This window comes from Leptonychotes weddellii, chromosome 8, assembly GCF_054177405.1.
Source record: "Leptonychotes weddellii isolate Sample4059 chromosome 8, ASM5417740v2, whole genome shotgun sequence".
Lineage (NCBI taxonomy): Eukaryota > Metazoa > Chordata > Mammalia > Carnivora > Phocidae > Leptonychotes > Leptonychotes weddellii.
In genome coordinates, this window is record NC_138376.1 from 96,376,983 (window position 1) to 96,400,278 (window position 23,296).

The 23,296-nt window shown below is 37.2% G+C and overlaps 1 protein-coding gene across 1 annotated transcript in view; it reads left to right on the forward strand.

Moving 5' to 3' along the window:
* HINT3 (histidine triad nucleotide binding protein 3) overlaps positions 1 to 17,411 on the forward strand; it is a 17,954-nt gene extending 543 nt beyond the window's left edge. The window contains exons 2-5 of the mRNA XM_081828941.1: positions 6,505 to 6,622; positions 9,815 to 9,884; positions 12,216 to 12,342; positions 15,187 to 17,411. Of these exons, the coding sequence (XP_081685067.1) occupies positions 6,505 to 6,622; positions 9,815 to 9,884; positions 12,216 to 12,342; positions 15,187 to 15,219 (348 nt within the window). The 3' untranslated portion in view covers positions 15,220 to 17,411. The remainder of the gene's footprint in view (positions 1 to 6,504; positions 6,623 to 9,814; positions 9,885 to 12,215; positions 12,343 to 15,186) is intronic.
* The last annotated feature ends 5,885 nt before the right edge of the window (positions 17,412 to 23,296 follow it).

Genomic DNA, 23,296 nt, shown 5'->3' on the forward strand with positions numbered 1-23,296 from the left:
CTGGGATGTATGCACATTTTCAGGGCACTAAGATTTTGCTCAGGTACTTGAAAACAGATACCTGGTACACATTTTCTTCTACTGGTTCTACTTGCCTTTAAAGAAACAGGCTTTGGAGAGGATCAGCTCCAAAGATTCTGGGTGTGTGTTTGTTTAGTGATCGTTAATTCATTTGTTAAAAGTGAATTGGATCTGTTCTAAGCATCTGGTGTTGGAGATTCATTGGTGAATAAGATAAAGGATAGTCACTGTTCAGATCTTATAATCTGAAGGGTGGACTGAATACAGAGGAGGCAGCGGGTTACAGTGCCCTGTGCTCGGTGAGGTGGTTCTACCACCTGCAGTATTTTGTTCAGCTGTGTGATTTTTTTTTACCCCTCCAGCAGCAGCCAGAGTCTAGTTTTAGACAAGGTGGTGAACAATTGGGTCATCCCACGGTTGGGGTCTGGCCCTGTGGGTGTTTTGGAGGTGCAGTGGAACAAAGGTAAGAACTTATGGCTAGAGAGAGGAGTGAAGTGATAGACCTTGACATCTATGCTGAATAGGGGAAGGAGTGAAGACAGGAAGCAGCTACCGGGAGAGGGGCAGTACATCACTTGTCTGTAGAGTAGGCCTCTGCTTAACTGATCCATAGAGTCAGGATTTCACCACATATAAAATTAGGCTAGCAAGAAGTAAAGTGAATTTTTTAGCTTCACAGAATTCGATATTTCTTAGATGTCTAGAAACTGCTTTTAAATTTTGCATACTCCAGTACCAATGTTGAGGAAAAGTAGTAAATAATAGGTACTAGTAGTGTAAAAAGTTTTGTCTAAAAATAGTCACGGAGGGGGGCACCTGGGTGGCTCAGTCTGTTAAGTATCTGCTTTCAGCTCAGGTCATGATCTCAGGGTTCTGGGGTCGAGTCCCTCATTGGGCTCGTTGCTCAGCTGGGAGTCTCCTTCTCCCTCTGCCCTTACCCCCTGATTGTGATCTTTCTTTGTCTCTCTCTCAAATAAATAAAATCTTAGGGAAAAAAAATAATTAAATAGTCACCCCTGAGAGGGGGTGGGATGTTCCAGACTTCTATCCCAGTTTTTTCCAGGCCAAAGGTCAGGATTTTTTCTCTTTGAAGAACATTCTCAGAGTGAACTATGTGAAAAGCCTGGAACATTTTTATAGAGGAAATTAGACACATTCAATATTTTTAACTAATTTATATCCTACATAGGTGGCGCAGGATGAATATATACAGTAGTCCATATAATGCAGAACATAAGCAAGATGCACATGCTTGTACAACAGTGCCTCAAAAAGTTGCAGATCTTTTTTTTTTTTTTTAAAGATTTTATTTATTTATTTAACAGAGAGAGACACAGCAAGAGAGGGAACACAAGCATAGGGAGTGGGAGAGGGAGAAGCAGGCTTCCCGCAGAGTAGGGAGCCCGATGGGGGCTCGATCCCAGGACCCTGGGATCATGACCTGAGCCGAAGGCAGACGCTTAATGACTGAGCCACCCAGGCACCCCAAGTTGCAGATCTTTTTAAAATTGAATCTAAGATGATTTCATATATAAGAACTCACCAATTAAAGGTTAAAGATTTATCTTTTTAAAAAGAGAAACTAATCTTTAATTTGTGTATTTTGCATTATATATATAGTTTATTCTTATAGTCATTCATATATGTTTATTGTAAATATTTAGAAACTATTGGGTTTATATAAAGTAGGGTAGACTTATAATTAAGTCCAGAGGAGAAAGTTTGATTTGGAATAATTGGAGTTATCAGCATCATGTGGGTTTAGTCTGGGAAATCTTTCTGACAAAAGCTAGAGAAGATTCCTCACTCCATAAGCATCCATATAGTATTTTTGTTGTATACTGCAGAGTTGAAACTAAGCAAATACTAGCCATGCATTCTCAGAGGGGGATAAAAGTTGCTTTGGGGGTGACAGTATCTTACTCTTTTTGTGTGAGGCAAAGGTAAACATAGTGGACATAAACAGATAAAGAGTATGTCTGCGGTATTAAAATATCATGAGAGTGGAATCAGGAAAAAAGTCTTAAGAATGTCCTCAGAGGGGTGACAGTGAAAACATGGTTGAGAAATACCAGGCTAGGTGTTTATTTTCACCTTGCTTGAGGCCACACTGAGGAAATACTAGTTTAACTTTAATGTCCTCCCTCTTCTTAACCAAATTTGCCCTACACTTCAGATGGTGTGGTACTGAAATGTTCTTTCAAATGTTACTTATTTTTATTTGCTTTAGCTATCAGTCAGGGGTTAGTTGCAGAAAGAAAAACTCACTATTTAAAGCAGAAATTGATCTAATGTAGGGAATTATTTGCTAAAAAAGTTGCAAGGGCTGAAGGAAAAGCCTTCAAGAATGACTTCCAGGGGGGTCCCTGGGTGGCTCAGTCGTTAAGTGTCTGCCTTCGGCTCAGGTCATGATCCCGGGGTCCTGGGATCGAGTCCTGCATCGGGCTTCCTGCTCAGCGGGGAGTTGGTTTCTCTTTCTCCCTCTGTCTCCGTCTCCCTCTGCCTGCCGCTCCGCCTGCTTGTGCTTACTCTCTGTCAAACAAATAAATAAAAATCTTAAAAAAAAAAATGACATCCAGAACATCACTTGCACACTGAGGACCTGTTTCCTCTGCCACAGCCAGGAAGGTAGGAGTCAGGTGACTGCCACTAGAACTTAAGACTTCAGGAAGATGTCTCTGTAGCTGTGACTCAGAGGTGACGAAGCAGTGTGATCGCCACTGTTGAGCAGTGTTTCCAGTGGGAGTACTTTTGGCGTTTGGGGTTGGATTCTGCTTTGTTGTGCAGAGCTGTTCCACCTGTTGTAGGATGTTTCCCATTTCTGACCTCTGGGTGCTAAATGCGCATAGCACCTACATATTTCTACTCCCCTTTGACCAATAACACAGCTTCAGGGCTATACTATACTGCTGGGTCTGCGCAGGTGGGCCATGGTGCCAAAAAAATGAATGTCTCATGTCTGTCTCTTGACTTGCATGATGCTATTGACTAGACAATGGAATGGGGGTAGGGAAGAAAGGAAAGAGAATCTCGGTAGTCTTAGAGCTGACCATGTTTGCCTGCTGGAACTAGCGGAAGCTGCAGAAAGATGGCTTTTTCTCAGGTTAGCTTATCAAAGCGCCTAAGTCTGAAATACATCTAGTTGGCAAGATCTGAATTCCATCTGGGGTTTTGGCTTTTTAAATTTCTGTGGTACTAAAGACACAGAAGTATTTGAAATGGAGGTTGAGTGCCCACCTACCCTGTTCACCACAATTTATTTGTCGTATTTAATGGATGCTAAGCCCAGATGCTTGGATTCAGTGGTGATAATGAAGTTAAGATGGACTAGCTGTTTGTCAAATACATGCATTCTCAAAAGGGGTAAAAATTGATGCTCTTGCCTGGGACAGGGGCAGGGGCAAAAAAAGTTTATATATATAAAATACACGTATAGTACTTAGGATATAAACACATGTACAATTTGGCTGTGGTATTAAAATATCAGCGGAGGGGGGCAATTAGGAAAAAAAAATCTAAAAAGTTGCCTTAGGGGGGATGGTAATGAAAAACGGCTGAGAAACACTGTTAAAATCAAACAGTGGCCATAATTCCAACTTTAAGAAGGTGTTTTGCAAGGACAGACTGAAAGATCTTGGAAAGTCTATCTCTGTTACTGGAAAAGTATGTAAAAACTATAATGACACCATTTTTTTTTTAAGGAGTAGAGGAGGGAGCATTGGTAGCTTTATCTTTCTATTTAAGCATCTTTTATTTATTAAACAATCTTTCAAATTTCTGTGTTATTCACTTGTAGTTCAAGGATAAATATGGCATGTCCCACACTTGAGAAGCTTGCTTGTGATCTGTGTTGAAAGCGTAAATGAAAAGTTCTCATTTAGTGGTTGTCATTAGGGATGGATAGTCAAAATTCTGTGTTTAAAAGTCACTTGAAATATCTTTTCTTTGGGGGTACCTGAGTGGCTCAGTTGGTTAAGTGTCTGCCTTCAGCTCTGGTTCCTGGGTCCTGAGATCCTCCCTACTTGGGCTTCCTGCTCAGCGGGGAATCTGCTGCTCCCTGTCCCTCTGCCCCACCCTCCCACTCGTGTGCTCTCTCTTGTGCGCTCTAGTTCTCTCTGTCTCTCTCAAATAAATAAAATTTTTTTTTTAAAAGAAATTTCTTTGTATGGTTATGTTATCAAGGTGACATATTAGGTTAGGTTTGTTTCTGTTTGTTTTCAATTTTTAGGGATTGTTTTTAAGTCCAAAAGGGTGTTAAATATTCATGTTTTTTTAAAGTCAAAATTATAAAGCTAAGTACATTTGGAAAAGTCTAGCTTCCGTTCTCTTATCATCTTTACCCTGTTCCTCTTCCCTCACAAGAAACTAAAAAATATATATTTGGTTTAGCCTTCCATTGTGAGAATATGTATGTATACGTTTGTATTTGTACTCCCCTTTCTTACACAAAAGATGGCCTTACCACTCTCCTGCTCCTTGTTTTATTTTTTTTAACTTCGAAGTGTATTTCAGAAATGATTTTATAAGTATATAAAGATCTTTTTCATTCCTTTTTGAAGCTACATATTACTTCATTGTATGGATTTGCTATAATTTATTCAGCTGGTCTCCTAGTTGAATTATGGACTCTTGGGTTTGTTTGTTTTTTTTTTGCTATTACAAATCATGCGCAAAGGATAGCTTTGTACATGCATCATTTCATATTTTTTGTCATTGTATCTTCGGAATAGGAGAAAGTCTGTCTTAAAATGAAGAGTCTAAATAATGGCTAGTTCAGTAGTAGCAATAGGAGAGAGAGTAACATCAGAGGGCCAATTTCAATATTTTAGAAAGCTTAATGGAAATCTAATTCTGTCATTGCATTGGCTAACTAAAATGCATAGGTTTTCCTTCACCTGTTTTGCCCCCCCCTCCCCAACGTTCCTTCTAGCAGCTACCAGTTTGTTCTTAGTATAATACCTTCTAGGTCCATCCATGTTGTCACAAATGGCAAGAGCTCATCATTTTTTATGACTGAGTAATATTTCCTTATACATGTACATCATATCTCCTTTATTCATTGATCTATTGATGGATTCTCAGGTTGCTTTCATGTCTTGGCTATTGTAAATAATGCTGTACTAAACATAGGGGTGCATACGTCTTTTGGAATTAGTGTTTTCATTTTCTTTGGGTAAATAAATACACAGTCGTGGAACTGGGGGATTATATGGTATTTCTGTTTTTAATTTTTGAGGAACCTCCATACTGTTTTCCATAGTGGCTGCACTAGTTTGCATTCCCACCAACAGTGCAAGAGGGTTCCCTTTTCTCCCCATTCATGCCAACACGTATTTCCTGTGTTTTTAATACTAGCCATTGGACTGGTGTGAAGTTTCATATCATTGTGGTTTTGATTTGCATTTCTCTGATGATGAGTGGTGTTGAGCATCTTTTCATGTGTCTTTTAGTCATTGAAAAAATTTTTATATAAGATATTGAATAAGGATATTTAGGGAATATTGATTTTCCTTTTGGAAAAGCTTAAAACTCAAATGTCAGTAGGTTGAAAGACTCCCTTTTTCATTTCTTTTCTTTTTTCCTTACCTAAGTATGTGGAGTATGTAAATCAGGAAACTAGTATAATGGATTGGACATTTAGTGCAATATACTGGAGTTTGTCTTAGCATTTCAAAGACTTTTTAATGCTGTAAACAGAACAAAAAAGTATTTGTGTATAACTGCTGTAAAAAATGTTTAAAAAGGTAACCTCTGGATATGTAGATGCTAGGTGATTTTCCTATTATAGTTGTATAACATGCGACTTTGGAAAAAAATTAAATGTAAAAAAGAATTTATCAATCTTGTTATGTTTCTGTAGTCAGACCTTTAAAAGTACATATTAAGAGTGAAAAACCCTTATATAGGTAGAGATGGAGAAATATATAAAGAAATAAAAAAAAAAACCCTGGGATTGTTGGTAATGAAGTTTTTTGTTTTGTTTTTTAAAGATTTATTTGTTTATTTGAGAGAGAGAGAGAGTGAGCACAAGTGGGAGGGGCAGAGGGAGAAGGAGAGAGGATCTCAAGCAGACTCCCCACTGAGCATGAAACTGGACATGGGGCTCTGTCTCACAACCCTGAGATCACGACCCTGAGATCATGATCTGAGCCAAAACCAAGAGTGGGACACTTAATCCAGTGTACCACCCAGGCACCCCTTTGGTAATAAAGTTTTATTGAACTTCATTGAGAATTGTTTTCCTGAAACTAGCTTTATATAAGTCTTCATTTTCTGGAGCAAATGAGCATCTCATGAAGGATGCTAAAGCTTGTCTTTATGAACTTAATGCATAATCACAAAATTGCCCAGCTGGGGTTAGTTGTAACATAAGTACCATTTGCCTATCAGACTGAGATTTATGGTGTTTAAGACAGATCAGAACAGCATTAGGAAATTCTTTTTAAAAGATTCACTAACAAATGATATGTTTTTTTCCTTCAGAATGAAGACCTAGTTTGCTTCAAAGATATCAGACCAGCAGCACCTCATCATTATCTTGTGGTGCCAAAGAAGCATCTTGGAAACTGTAGAGAGCTAAAGAAAGATCACATAGAACTGGGTAAGATGATAGCAGTATTCCTCATGGTTATGTCATCCTGAATTGGCATCAGTGATAGCAGTGACAATTAAAAAGAAAAAGTCTAGCCAGGTGTTAATGAAAGAGGAGCATTTGTGAAACTTCTGTAATGAAAAATTTCAAATATATACAAAAATAAAGAAAATAGTGTAATCTCCATGTGTTCATCACCCAAGCTCCACATTTATTGACTTGTGGCCAATCTTTTTCATCTGTTAACATTCTCCCACAGTGGATTTAAAGCAAATTCCAGACATCATGTTATTTAATCTTTAAAATCTCTAAAAGATAATGCCTCTTTATGTTTTTTTAAATGATGGCTTTCCTTGACTCTGAAAATGGAAGGTGCTATATAAAATGAGACCATATTGGTACCTGCCCTGTAAGTTTCTTGTGTAGATGAACTAACACCAAAGTTTGGTGAGAGAATTTTAGCAATGACCTTTTGGCTTCTGAATCTTGTCTCTTACAGGATTATCCTGTATTTTCCTACTCGTGATTTCTGTGACTTACCAGTTATCATTTCCTAAGACATTTCTAAGTTCACTTCATATCTGCTTTCATAGCCTTTGTCTTCAGGGTCTGGGATTAGTTTGGTTAAAAATTAAATAGCTGACAAGATAGATAGATTGGGCCAGATTTTTTGGAGATGAATAAGAAATATCTTCGATGGAAAACTTTGAAGTGTAGTTCGTTAGTATTTAGACTATTGAATTACCAGTTTTTAAACTGTTTCTTCTCAATATTGCAAAATTCCTTAGTCATCTGAACTTCTGTGAGTACATTTCATATTTATTCCAGCAGATAAAGGTCAATATTTTTGCAACATTTAGCGTCAAACAGCAGCCACCATGCCTTAAGTATTTCCTTTTTATAATGCTTTTTTAAGGAGGGAGAAATATGTTCATGCTTGGTTTTCTTTTTCTAGCATTCTGTTTTATTGGAAGTTTTTATAACTGTTGCAAATAAAATGTTAACCAATTTTGAAGCAGCATGATGGGTATTTGTGATTTTGTTTATGTCTTAATATTTCTGTAATAAAAGTTTAAATGCTCTTGCAGTTAATATTTATATACAATCTATGAAGTTGGGAAAATAATAAGAATGTGGAAGAGCTAAATAACACTATCAAGCATGGTGATTATAATTGATATTTTTAGAACTCCCCCTAACAATAAAGTACACATTTTGTTAAGAGCACATGTTCACCAAGATAGACCATATTCTGTAAGTCTAAATACATTTCAGCTTATTGAAATCTTATAACCTATGTTCTCTGATGACAGTGGAATTAAAGTAGAAAAATAATAAAATCTAGAATTGCACTAAATATTTTTAAATTAACACACTTTTAAATAATTTCCAAATAAATAAGCCAAAGACAACAATAAAGAATTGATAGCAAAAATACAACATATCAAGATTTGTGGAATGTAGCCAAAGCAATACCTACAGGGAAATTTATAGCTGTATATGTTTATGTTAGAAGAGGATGTTTAAAACCAATGAACTAAATTTCTATTTTAGGATGCTAGAAAGAGGCAAGTGAATCAGACCAAAGTAAGTATAAGGAAAGAAATAATAGAATAGATAACAGTGAGATAGAAAGGAGACAATAGGTTTTGCTCCATGTATTTTGAATCTGATTTTAAGTGAATACATAATTATGATTGTCATGCCTTCTCAATGAATTGATCCTTTTTTATCATTGTAAAATGTCCCTCTTTATCTCTGGAAATACTTCTTGAGCCTATTTTGTATGACATAAATTTAACTACTTTTTCTTGTTACTTACTGTCTACATTGGGTATCTTTTTCTATACTTTCAACCAAATTGAATATTAATATTTAAAGACTTGAAGATAGCAATATAGCTGCGTCTTGCGTATTAATTATTATTTTTTAAATGTAGTGTGAAAATCTCTGATTTTTAATTGGAGTGTTTAGTTCGTAAATCTTTAATATAATTATTGATGCAGTTCGATTTAGGTGTACTATCTTGCCATTTGTTTTCTGCTTGTCCCATTTTTTGTTGTTATTGCTCTCTTTCCTGCCTTGTGGTTGTTCAAATATATTTTTTGTTATTCTATTTTAATTTATTTCTTGCCTTTTTATGTATTCCTCTTCACATTTTTTTTAAAAAAACGGTTGCTCTAGAGAGACTAAAATACTCACTGTGTAATTATCATAGCCTAATTAGAATTAACATTATATCAATTCATGAAAAATGTGATAACCTTTGTAACACTTTGTGTTATTGTTGTCATATATATTACATCTACATTATAATATCTTGGTACTGTTAAAATTATTGCTTTAAGCAGTCATATGTCTTTTAAAGAAATTAAGAGAAAACATTTTCTTCCATGTCTGGGATCTTGGGAGTATTTTAAAAGAAAACAAGATACAGTCTTGCTTGAAGTAACTTGAGTTTTTTTTAGACAATATGGTACCGACTTTGTCATGGAAGTCTGTCGTCCTCCTGGCTCAAGCCTGACTTAGAGAAGTAAACATTCACAACAATTTTATGAGCCTCTTTTGTAACAACCATCTTCTGTAGATTCTCTCATTTTTCCCCCTTCCAAATACTTGGTTACACCATTCAGAAACAAAAGAGGTCTAAATTTTGGCATTGTGCTTTGGAGATTGCAGGTTACCAAATTTTTTCTCATGGGGAAGTGTATTCCTATCTGAAGGCCATAAAGCACCAAGACAATAAAGACACTAAGGCAGATAGAGTTCAGAAGCCAAAACAATTATATGAACATCTAGCTAGTCAGAGGTAGGCTGACATGAAAGGCTATCATATCTTTAATTTGGGTTGAAAGACAAATTCAGTTTTCCTGCATGTCTTCTTAGTTCAAACATGTTTTTGTTTCTTACTTGGTCTCCTTATGATTAGAATTAGACCTCAGTAGGATCAGATGTCCTCAGTAGTCACTTAATAGTACTCCTCAACAGCTGTTCAAAGTCAGCCTATACACTGTACTTTGATAAGTTGATACTTCATTTCAGTTTTGATGAGCAAACTTCTCAGTAACTTAGAACTATTAAACAGGTCTTTAAATATTTACCCATTGAATACGACTTTTGATTAGGATCCTAAAAGTTAAAACTAATTACAATTTAGTAATGTCTCCTACAGTATAATGTAGTTTCTTTCCTGTTTTATAGTTGAGAGCATGGTAACTGTTGGAAAAACCATTCTTGAAAGGAATAATTTCACTGACTTCAAAAATGCGAGGTATGTATACTTCCAGATAGAAACTAATATGTGTAGTTAGTTTTTCTGAAATGTCGTTCCTTCCTGGGAAATGAAAGCAGAGGTAGCTTAAATACAGTTTTCCTGAAAGTGAGCATACATTGTTCATTGGTAGTACAAATTTAATAAATAAAACTTCTTCCTCTCATGTCTCAGCATCTAATAATCACCACTTGGAGTTTGGGCAGACAAGTCTGTTTAAGCAGCGGGTAGGTAAAATAGTTACAAGTCCACCTTTCTTTGTTCAATATGTCCATTTCTATAAAAATTGTGTGTAGGGGCGCCTGGGTGGCTCAGTCGTTAAGCGTCTGCCTTTGGCTCAGGTCATGATCCCAGGGTCCTGGGATCGAGCCCCGCATCAGGCTCCCTGCTCCGCGGGAAGCCTGCTTCTCCCTCTCCCACTCCCCCTGCTTGTGTTCCCTCTCTCGCATTCTCTCTCTCTGTCGAATAAATAAATAAAATCTTTAAAAAAAAATTGTGTGTAAATTAAATTTCTTTAGAAACTATTTGATTTTATGTGATTTAAAAATATAGTATTATCGTTCTAGTGGGAAATTAACTTGAATTCGTTGCCTACTGAACTGATCTCTGGCATTTGCCAACGTTTGAGCAAAAAAGCATATAATGTTCAATGTGGCAACTCTTTTGCTTAATCTAAATAGTGTTTTTTCCTTTTTAAAAGACTTCTGACTTTGCCTTGTGTGACCAAAGGCTTGCTGAGACAGGTAGATCAGAGATTACTTCTAACATCTGAACTGGAATTCAAAGAGACCTAAGCTCTAACGCTGTCCATGCTACTTGCTGAGTACTGGGCTCATACTGGCTATGATATTTGAGGCATTTAACCTCTCCGAGATAATACCTGCTCTGCCTACTTACCAGTTCAAATAAGATTGTGTGTGTGAAAATCCTCTGAAAACTGTGAAGCGCTATTCAAGGGTGATAGTGATAAGGAACAGATGGTATTTGAGACCCTTTGGCCAAAAGCAGTACATTCCCTTCCCAGTCAGAGGAGTGCTTATTAGAAGAATGGACGTTGGACCAAGAGTCTCAATCCTCGCTCTGTCACTGCCTGACTTTGTGACCTTGGAAAGTCTCCTACTTTTTGGATCTTGGCTTCCCCATCTTTGAAATGAAAGGGTTGAATGAACCTTTGAGTTGCTTCTAACTTTTAGAAGTTAGAAGTGTTACTTTGTAACACTTTGTGTTATTGTTACACATGTAATACAGAATCTGTATTACATGACTCCTGTTTCACAGAATGAAAACTCAGTCTCTTTTTTCTAGGCAGTGGTGGAAGCTTTTCAATATGTGTCGTGTTTCTGACTCTCCATTGTCAGTCCTGTGTTGCTGCAATAGACCACTTCTCCTACACCCCCTTACACTTCCTCTCACTGTAGTCTTTTTTTTTTTTTTTTTAATTGAGACTCACTTCTAGTTTGAGGAGGCAAATATTTCTAGGCTTTAGGCTTGGATTATTGTTACAAGTGTGCCTTGCTCCACTCAGAATTTCTAAGTGGACTTACAAAACTGTAAACTGATTTTTAAGAGAGAGAATCATATTTAAAAAATTTCTTAGTAGAAATTTGTTAGTAGTCAAAGGAATTCTCTTATAAATGTTTTATAAAGCAGATAATTATGATTATTATCTAACGTATTTTCATTATAAAGCAAGAAATTCGAGTGATGATAAAGTTTTTTTTAATAATGATATAAATAATCTCACTATGGAAAGATGGGTTGGTAAGGAAATGACTACTTTATTAAAGGAGAAGGCACACCATCTACTGGCTATGTCTTGGAATAAAGGAACCCTTCTACTTGAGTGTCATGTAATTTTTTTTTAAAGAAAAGGGTGGAATTTATGCCAAACATAGTACACAACCAACATCTTTATGCCTCAGCTGTACAGTCTAAAAGTTAAAGGTCCCAGGAGTGCCCTGTAATTTTTTAAAGGATTCATTGCAGAGCCATATCTTTGGAGAATTAAAGGTTAAAATTGATAAGGACTGAGGTGATAAAACATAATGCCAACTCAGAATTGATAAAGGTTTTACTGAGACATTATACGCTCTTAAGCCCTTCCTTGATGAAGAGTTTGTTACTGTGAACTTCAGCACGAAAAGAGGAGAAAGTGTGTGAATACTGAGAAGTGTATAAAGAAAGCGGTAAAAGTGATGTTTGAGTGGCAGTCTGTCTACCCTAGGTAACCTGTTTTGGATATCTTTAATGGTTATGTGTTTTAACATGAAAAAATAGCTTTAAACTCTTGTAGAACTGACTTGCCAACTATCTGTAACCTTTCTGTTTTAGAATGGGTTTCCACATGCCACCATTCTGTTCCATCTCCCACTTGCACCTTCATGTGCTGGCGCCTGTCGATCAACTTGGCTTCTTATCAAAATTGGTCTATAGAGTGAATTCCTATTGGTTTATCACAGTAAGTGTTATTATTATAGTAGCAGCATACAAAAGTATTTAAAATATTTGTCTTTTTGTTATAGTTCTTTTCTTGGCAACAGTAGGCACTTAACAGCTCTCATAGGCTTGATCCTCTCTTTTAATGTACTGCTCACACATATCCAAAGTAATATATATATTTTTTTTAAAGATTTTATTTATTTATTTGAGAGAGAGAGAATGAGAGACTGAGAGCACGAGAGGGAAGAGGGCAGAGGGAGAAGCAGACCCCCTGCTGAGCAGGGAGCCGGATGCGGGACTCGATCCCGGGACTCCAGGATCATGACCTGAGCCGAAGGCAGTCGCTTAACCAACTGAGCCACCCAGGCGCCCCAAAGTAATATTTTTAGTTTAAGGGATTTTCCAGGGTATCAGATCTGTAGGAAGAGAAGTTATGGCTATGTCTTTCCATTGTAAGCAGAGGATATGATATAGAAGAACCATGGAATTAGCAGTTCAGAACCCAGAGTCCGATCTACATTGAAATTGTGGCTCAGTTACTTGAGGTCCCATGTGCAAGTATCTTAAATGTTTTAAGGACCAAATTCTTTATCTATTACCTGCCTATAAGGAATACTGCCCACCTGTAGGGTTGATAAGAGGATTGATAACATAATTTACATATAAAGCACTTAAAACTGTACCTTGCAAATAGTAAGTACTAGTAAATATTACCTCCTGCCTCTGTTATCATTCCCAACATTATTGTAGAAATTGAATTTCTGTAATTTTCTAGTTTAGAAAAGGGCTGCCTTGGTAACATTAACTGTCAGATCTGAGGTTGAAGCCATTGAGCCTAAAAAATTACAGAATTCCGCTTTGCTAGGGCAAAAGTAGAATAGAATTCAAGCTGATTACAGGCCTGTTGCCTGACAGTCAAGCCTTGGTTATTAAGTGACTGTCCTTCCAGGGCCACTTGCCTAGTAATTTACCAGTCCCTATGTGTCCATGAGGGTAAGGAGACTTATAGTTGCTATTTTAAAATAATCACTGAATTACAAATTAAATAATTGCTGTTAATGCATATCATTATTATAGTCATGGTACCCAAGAAATTAAAAAGCATGATTTCTAGAAACTTCATATTTCAAACTTAGTATCCCTCTCTTCAACTTGTCCAGATGATTTTATTTAATTTAAAAATAATTTAAGATATTTATGTGTGTGTGTTCTAAATAAAAATTAGTATTCGATAGGGCAGTTGGTGTGGTCTCTTTAAAAAATCAATGTGATTAAAAAAGGGATTTCCTTTGTATTTCTAATTTTCTTATTTGTATTCTAATAAGAATTAGAATTTGTATTTCTAATTTTTTTTGTATTTATTTGTATTTCTAATTTTCTACATGCTCCATGCTTTTATAATAAAGTAAGGAAAAATACATTTTTTTGTAATTTTTTTTTTTTTTAAAGATTTTATTTATTTATTTGACAGAGAGAGACACAGCAAGAGAGGGAACACAAGCAGGGGGAGTGGGAGAAGGAGAAGCAGGCTTCCCGCTGAGCAGGGAGCCCGATGCGGGGCTCGATCCCAGGACCCTGGGATCATGACCTGAGCCAAAGGCAGACGCTTAACGACTGAGCCACCCAGGCGCCCTTTTGTAATATTTTTAACTGTATTTCCTTACATGACTTTTTAGTTAGAAAAAAAAATGAATGAACAAAGTTATAAGATCTGTTAATGGTTCATTCTGTGAATCTGAACTCTCCTTAGATCTGTCAGCATATATTATGAGACTTTGAAAAAAATCAAGATAAAGATACTAAGATTTAGGGCGCCTGGGTGGCTCAGTTGGTTAGGCAACTGCCTTCGGCTCAGGTCATGATCCTGGAGTCCCTGGATCGAGTCCCGCATCGGGCTCCCTGCTCGGCGGGGAGTCTGCTTCTCCCTCTGACCCTCCCCCCTCTCATGTGCTCTCTCTCTCATTCTCTCTCTCTCAAATAAATAAATAAAAAAAATCTTAAAAAAAAAAAGATACTAAGATTTATTTCAAAATCTCTTATATAAAGTTTCAGATAGAGAAAAGTATTTGAAATAATAACTAGAAGACTTTGGTTTACTTTTTAATTTTTTTAATAGATTTTATTTTTTAGGGCACTTTTAGGCTCACAGCAAGATTGAATGGAGAGTACAGAGAGTTCCCATATACCCTCTATCACCCATACACTCACTGTCTCCCACTATGGACATCCTACACCACAGTGATAACGTTTGTTATAATCCATGAAATTACAGTAACACATCATTTTTACCCAAAGTTCATGATTCACACTAGGGTTTATTCTTGGTGTTCTGTATTTTATCGGTTTGGACAAATGTGTAGTAACATGTATCCAACATTATAGTATAATAAAATCCTCTGTGCTTTACCTAGTCACGTCTCCTTCTTCCTTAATTCCTGGTAACCACTGATCTCTTTAATGCCTCCACAGTTTTGCCTTTTCCAGAATGTCATATGGTTGGAACAATACAGCATGTAGCCTTTTCAGATTGGCTTCTTTCACTTAGTAATATGCATTTAAGGTTCCTCCACATCTAGTTTACTTTGTAAAATGTTAGTATTATATTTATTTTCCTTTTCTTATTGAAGCTTTTTAATGCAATGTGGATAAAAATCTGCCTATGTATATACAATGTGGAATACCTTTACTATAGTTTATAAAACTATTATATTGAGAAATTTTTTATAAGATATATTTTAGGAACAGAATATGTAATATCCAGCTCTTCTGCTTCGACTTAATATAATAGGGATGCCAGTAGAATTATTTCATATAGGCTCTAATAACTAGAATTTAAAAATACGTTGTGTTTTCAAAATTACAGGCCGATTGTTTGATTGAAAAACTAAGAACATGAAAATGTCAACAGTGGAAGATTCTCCTAATCTTGGCTCAACATAAACTAATATTTTGGTCCTTTTGAAGTCTGATTACAGTTGTAAGGTTCGTTAGGTTTTATGAGAGGCTATTCCTGGCTAGCCTTAAATCTTTTCTGAATGTCTGTTTCCTGAGATATGTGATACAGTCCCATGGATACTTCGTCATTGACTTCTTTGTTTTAATGGTTACTCATTTAAGGTGTAAGATACTATAGGTAAAATCCCATTAAAACAAATCCCATTAATCAGGAAGGGCTATTTTTTTTCAAAGTTTAAATATTTTCATTTCTCCATAGTCTATTATAATAGTGACTTACTCATGAAGAATAAACTGGTATAGAAACTACTTTATTGGAGCCTTTGTTACTGTGAAGGGGAAAAAGAAATTAACCATTTCTTGACAGTTATATAAATTTACACACAAAATTTCAAAATGAAGAGTACCATACTACATAGTGATTTCTGTTGTTGATGGAAAGAGTTGTGTATGTGTCACTTTTTACTCAGATTTCAGATGCTGGTTTTCACTTCTTGAAGCCTGACATTTTTGTGATAAATTGTTCCTTAAAGCTATATAATTAATATACATAAGGTAAATTCTAATGGTGAATTTACAAGAACAAGCAATTTGGCAATCCAGGAGAATTCACTGTAATGCCATTTTACCTGTAAGAACATAAATGGGGAAGAAACATAAAATGGTTATAGTAATGTATTAAAAACTGGTGGAAATTGTTGTTTTATGGTTTGTATATTGTACCAAAGGAAAGGTAGAATTAAAAAGTGATTAGGCCTGGCTTTTATCATGAAGAAATCCTGATTTGAAAGTAGAGACAGATAAGCTGAGATGAGAAAATTTATTTTAATAGCTCAATGTTAGCATTACTGATATATATCATTTCATTAGACACATTTCTTTAGGGATTGTGCTGATCTACACTAACAATAGTGAATGTGAATGAAGAGTAAGGTACTGAAGCTGATCCTACATTGTGCCAGTGTATAGTAACACCCTGTGCATGAATATAAATGAACACAAAGATGAAAGTTAGAAGTAGGCTGAGATGACTAGTTTTCTTTCTTATTTTTGGCATGATATTAAACATAGTTTTAAGCAATGAAATACTTATTACAATGTTTAATTACAACACCTGGGATATTTAGTTACGACATCTGAAATAAACATTTATCCATATAACAAACATTTGCTGAGTATTTAACATGCGATGATCAGTAAATGTAGGTGAGAAAGAACAGTCTGTCTTCAGATGCTAATACAGGGGTCAGACAAAACCGGTGATTACAGCTTAGTGTGTTAAGTGCTGTGATGTCCACAGAAGAGGCTGTGGAAAGGAACACGATTTTGAGAGCCAGTGGCAGTAGAGCTGAATATTTAAGACTCAGTGTTTGGCAGGCTGACAGTGGGAGTTTAGGCCAAGAGACCCACATGTGCTTCTCCTGAGTTCTGCTTCCGTTATTACTTACTTTACGATTGAAGTGAATGTTCATGTTCCATTTTAGTCACTGGAAGTGGAAGTAGGGGTTTTGGGCTCTCAAAATTAGATTTCCAGGCTTTTTAGCACGGCTTTGTTAAGTAGCTCACTGAGCCACCTACACAGATTAGCAGTTACAAGTTTGTAGAAATCAGCTCAAATATGACCAGCTTTGGAAAAGGAATTTTCAGTATGTACAATATGTTGTACTATGTGAACTTGTAATGATATAACTGACAATATTATGATAATAACATGTAAGGTATTTAAGGAATTCTCAAATGCCTTATGGACCTCTTCAAAAATATGATTAGCCAATTGATTTAATTTATATAGGTTTATACCCTGTCATAGTTAAGTTTTCCTTCTTACTTGGAAAACCCCTGATCCTCACATTCTTAGCAGAATTTCTCTTTTACTTGTAAAGATTAATAACTTACTACAATTAAAATTCACTCAGCTTTTTCAGTAGAGTATTTGGTAACTCAGTAGCTACCCATAACAGTAGCTAAACACAAAACCAATTCATAACTTATGTTAAAGTAGTATCTAGAGCATTATTCATGCATGTTATGATATTGTTTGTAACTGCAGAATTGTAAAATTAGTGAGTTGTTTCAAATTGTGCTTACTTAGCTAAAAGAAAGCTAAATAAATATGGAAAAATACTGTCTCAAGTTTTGCCTCTCTGGACTGTGTGTGGTGTGTGTGTGTGTACGTGTGTGTAAGACTTTAATTTTTAGAGCAGTTTTAGGTTCACTGCAAAATTGAAGAGACAATACAGAGATTTCCCACATAGCCTCTCTCATTATTAACATTCCCCAGAAGAGTGGTACATTTGTTGCAGTTGATAAACCTATTCCTACGCTGACACACCATAATTACCCAAAGTCCATAGTTTATCTTAGGGCTCACTCTTGGTGTGGCACATTCTATGAGTTTGGGCAAATATATGGTATCATGTATCCATCTTTATAGTATCATGCAGAGTATTTTCACTGCCCTAAAATTCCTCTGTGCTATGTCTGTTCATCCCTACTCCACCAACCCCTGGCAAGCAGTGATCTTTTTACTGACTGTGTAGTTTTGTCTTTTCCAGGATATCATATAATTGGAATCACACAGTAGATAGCTTTTTCAGATTGGCTTCTTTCACTTAGTGATATACATTTAAGGTTTCTCGTCTTTTCATGGTGTGATAGTTCATCTCCTTTTAGTGCTAAATAATATTCCATTGTCTGGATATACTACAGTTTATCCATTCACCTACTGAAGGATACCTTGATTGCTTCCACATTTTGCCAATTATGAATAAAGCTGGTGTATGCAAGTTTTTGTGGGGACATAAATTTTCATTGCCTTTGGGTAAATACCAAGGAAAATGATTACTGGGTCACATGATAAGCATATGTTTAGGGTTTTTTTTCTTAGATTTTATTTATTTATTTGGGAGAGAGAGAGAACACACAAACAGGGAGGAGGGGCAGAGGGAGAGGGAGAAGCAGGCTCCCTGCACAGCAGGGAGCCTGATGCGGGACTCGATCCCGGAACCCTGGGATCATGACCTGAGCCGAAGGCAGATGCTTAACCAACTGAGCCACCCAGGTGCCCCAGCATATGTTTCGTTTTATAAAAAACTGCCAAACTGTCTTCCAAAGTGGCTATACCATTTTGCATTACCACCAGCGATGAATGAGTATTCCTGTTACTCCACATCCTTGCCAAAATTTGGTGTTGTCAGTGTTTGGGATTTGTCCATTCCACTAAGTGTGCAGTGGGAGCTCATTCTACTAAGTGTGCAGTGGGAGCTCATTCCTTTTCTCTGATGACATATAATATGGAGCATGTTTTCATATGGCCATTTACCATCTGTGTATCTTCTTTGGTGAGGTGTCTATTAAGGTTGTAGGCCCATTTTTAAATTGATTTGTTTTCTTATTGTTGGGCTCTACACTCAGTACGGAGTCTGCTTGTCCCTCTTCCTCTGCTCCTCCCCCTGCTTGCATGCTCAATCTCTCTCTCAAAGAAATAAATAAAATCTTAAAAAAAAAAAAAAGACACACGGGTGAAGATGGATCCACAATCAACCATCATCCATTAATTAAACCAATCCCCAAGTCAAATATTTTCAGGTAAATGTATTATATTTCCTATTGATGTAAAACAGGCACCTCAAGCTTATTTCCCCCTCCCCTCCCCATTCCTCTCAGTCTTCCCCATCTTTGTTAATGGCAACTGCAAACTTCCAGTTGCTCAGGCCAAAAATCTTGTAGTCATCCTTGACTCCTGTCTCTCATACTTCATATCCGACACCTTAGCAAACCTTATCAGCAGTATTCTCAAAATATATTCAGGATTTGACCACTTCTCCCCACTTGTACTTCTGTCTTCTTGGCCAAATTCTCCTCGTCTCTTGTCTAGATTATTGTAGTTGGCCTTCACACTATCTCTTTTGTCTGTGTCTACCCTCCAGTCTATTCTCAACACGTTTGTACATTCAATATGTAGAACATGTATGCCTGGATGTTCTCTTAGCCCACAGTTGCCAAACAATTTGCCCTCAGACACGAGGGACCTGAAACAAAAATCAGTTCGTTCCTCTCAGTGCCCAGTGTCTCTCTGCCTTTTTGGACACTCCTCTTCTCTTGCTTTGAACGTTGCTGGAATCACTTGAGTAGGCTCCATTCTTCCAGTTGCTTCCTTCTAGCACAGCATCCATCAGAATATTTTCTAAATTATGACCTGGCTATGCAATTTTCTTGCTTGTGAAAACCTGTTTTCCCTCAGAATTACTCACCAGCACGTTCACCTTAATCTCCTGCACTTGTATCCCATTATGCCAACCATTTTTACTATTCCAACTAAACTGAACACAGCTTTGGAAATCTGTTCACTTTTTTTTTTTTTTAAAGATTTTATTTATTTATTTGCGAGAGTGAGAGAGAGAGAGAGAGAGAGCACATGAGAGGGAGGAGGGTCAGAGGGAGAAGCAGACTCCCCGCCGAGCAGGGAGCCCGATGCGGGACTTGATCCTGGGACTCCAGGATCATGACCTGAGCCGAAGGCAGTAGCTCAACCAACTGAGCCACCCAGGCGCCCTGGAAATCTGTTCACTTTTAAAAGCTGGGTTAAAATGTTATCTCCTCTTCAAAGTCTTCCCTGATACTCCCATCCACAATCACAGCAATATTGTTTCTTTAGCTCTAGTCTGTGAGATTTGATTTTCCCAGCATAGACCTTACACAGTCTAACTGGGAAATAGGGGGATATCTCTTACCACTGGATTTTGACCTTTTTTATGAGCTGGGGGATCTAATTTTTTATCTTGTATCCCCATTGCCTTAGTTCAGTGACTGATTTATATTAGTGGTCAATAAAGATTTTATTTTAATTTCTGAGTCCCTTAAAATGTTACCATAACAAACCAAAATCTAATTGAGCACCATGATAACCCTAATTCCAACTACTTTCAATCTAAAAATCAGGAGTATAACCTAGACGTCTGCTGAATCTCCATCACCTTATGTTCTTCGTGGCAGTATGCATGACCACTCTAACTTAGGTGTAAAACCTCTTTGAGTTTCAGAAGAATTCACCCACACCAAGCATTTCAAGCATTTAATAACCAAACTTGCTGGGCAACAGTAAAATAGCACCTAGTTCCTGCCATCTTTCCGACTCTCTTTTTCTCTACTTCTTCTCCCTTTGCCTTTAGAACATGTTTCTCCTCTTTTTGCATTAGAATTTTTAAAATTCTCTGTAAAGCCTTTCTTCTAGCCAACATGCATGGCCCATAGGAAATCACCTAACTTAGTAGGCTATTCTAGATATTTTCTCAGCTAAGATTTTCTTGAGATTCTCAATCTAGCTGGTAAGAGAGGAATATTTTCTTCTTGTTACACCTTCTGCTGAGAAACATATTTGCAGCATTTTGCCAGTTTATCATATAAGTTCTCTCTCCAAGCATGGGTAAGAGGAAGGCAAACATGCTATTTATCTGTGGTATTGGTACTCAAAGTCTATCTATCCATACTCCTCTCTCCCAGGCAATGATTCTCAAACCTCAGTGTGCATCAGAACCACCTGGTGGGCCTGTTTAAAACAGACTGCTGGATCCCACCCTGAGTTTCTGATTCAGCAGGTTTGGGGGTAGGCAGGACTTTGCATTTCTAAGTGGTTCCCAGGTGATGATGTTGCTGATAGCTGCCATCAAATTAACAACTGACGTGTTTTTAAAAATATGTTTAGGCCACACCCCAAATTAAATTCAAATCCCCGGGGATAGATTTTAGGCCTCAAATTTTTAAAAATTCCTCAGGTAATTTCAACGTGCAACCAAGTTTTAAGAATCTGTGCCCTGTAGGATTGAGTAAAACTCCTCCTATGGCCCTGTTAAAGTAGTTCTGAGGAAGATGCCTTTTAGGGATTTGAGACCATTTATTTTATATGTAATAATTTTTCCCCCTGGAAGCAAATAAGATCAAGAGCTGGTGATTACTGGGAATTATGCTTAAATAAGAATCTGTGGGTCCCTTCCTAGAAGGTAAGTTGCACACTTACTTTGGGACTGTTAATACTTGCATATTGCCAAAAGCCTTCCTTTGTTTAGAAGTCGTTTACTTACATTTTAGGAAGGAAAGAAGAAAGGGAGAGTAGGAAAGTGGAAAGCAGGGAAGGAGGAAGGACAAAAGATTTGGCTCAAATGTGGCAAATGCACTGTGAACTTACATCACCTCTGCTTCACGAGTTCTGCCCAAGAGAAGTAATAAATGGGGTCCCATTCAAAAATGCACAAAGCTGGGCGACTGGGTGGCTCAGATGGTTAAGCATCTGCCTTTGGCTCAGGTCATGATCCCGGGGTCCTGGGATTGAGTTCTGCATCAGGCTCCCTGCTCAGTGCAGAGCCTGCTTCTCCCTCTCCCTCTGCCATTCCCTCTACTTGTGCTCTTCTATCTCTCTGTCAAATAAATAAATAAAATCTTAAAAAAAAAAAAAAGGCACAAAGCCATGTAATCTACAAAGCTGAAGCCTGGAGCAGTGTGGATGATATCCAGGTCTTGTTTGGCCTTGTATTTGGAGTGGAATAAAAGTAGAATGAAAGATTTTTTGGTATCTTATGATCTCGATCTCATTGCAAACAAAAGAATTAAATTAAGTACCAGCCCAAGGAAGGAAGGCATCCCTAATTTTGGTAGGCCCTAGGTTAGGCTCCTTTTGGAAAACTGTTTCTATTTCAGCCAGTTGCTAAGATATGGTGAGAGTTGTTCTCTAGCCTAGCTCAATCAGGCTGCCATCTTACCTCTGTCTGGAAATGTATGGCTTTTGATTATTTGAATTTTCGCAGCATTAGAGTTTAAGGATGGCCAGGACAGAAGGCTGAATCTCCAGCCCATTTTCCTTCACATTTTTTCTATGCACAGAACCTACTTCACAGGAAGCAAATTAATAGGTCTAGTTTATAACTAGGATTTCAGGTTTATTTGGGGGGAATTTTTTGACCAGAGGACAAGCTCTACTTTTCTCCACTTCTGGAGATCTTGAGTCATATTTAAATCAACTGCAGCTGCTTAAGTTTGAACTGGTGCCGTATCCTATCTTGTTCAATTTTGTTTCCTGAGAGCACCCAGTGTTTGTTCTCTCTTCTCCTCTTCCTGGATTATCTTCATTTAGATTGAGGATACTGGAGACCCTTCTGGCATTTCATGAAATTAGAAGTTGGTCAAGAATGCTTACCATAGTGAAGTCCCCATAGTTGTTATATAACTTGTTCCAATAAAACTTTATTCTCCAAACTGTTCAAAAGCCCCTTGTTTTTTACTCATTGCAAAAATCTTCTAGTCTTGGGACACCTGGGTGGCTCAGTCAGTTAAGCTTATGCCTTCAGCTCATATCATGATCCGAGGGTCCTGCGATCGAGTCCACGTTGGGCTCCTTGCTCAGCGGGGAGGCTGCTTCTCCCTCTGCCTGCCACTCCCCCTGCTTGTGTGTGCTCTCTCTCTAGCAAATAAATAAAATCTTAAAAAAAAAACTTCTAGTCTTAATACATACGCAGAGAAGTTTCCTACTTGGTGCACAAATGTCTATGGCTCTCTGTGATACCCAACCCCTTTTCAAATGTTAGATGCTCAGCCTGAGACAGATGCAGAGACAGTTTTAACGTTACACATGACTTCTGCTGCTGGGATCTGTTAACTCTCTACTCATTTCCTTTCTTCACTGACCCTGCCCTAATACTCTCAACAGTATAAGGGCCTGTTATAACCAGAACTTAAGATTCTCCTACTTTCGGGTCCTAACTATCTAGGAATGATTCTGGTTTTCAGTCATCATCAGGCTAGACCAGAGACTCAAATGCTTACATAATAGTAATCTCACAGGAGGAGCCAAGTTTCTAAGAAGTCTGCCCTGGTGGATGAAACATGGATGAAGCTTTGGATCAGTTCCCAGAAGATGGACTATGAACTTCCTTGCCCCTTCCAGTACAAATTAAAAAAAACAAAAAACAAAAAACAAAGACAATTGTGAGTCTTTAGATGTTAGTTTAAATACCAACTTTCAAAGT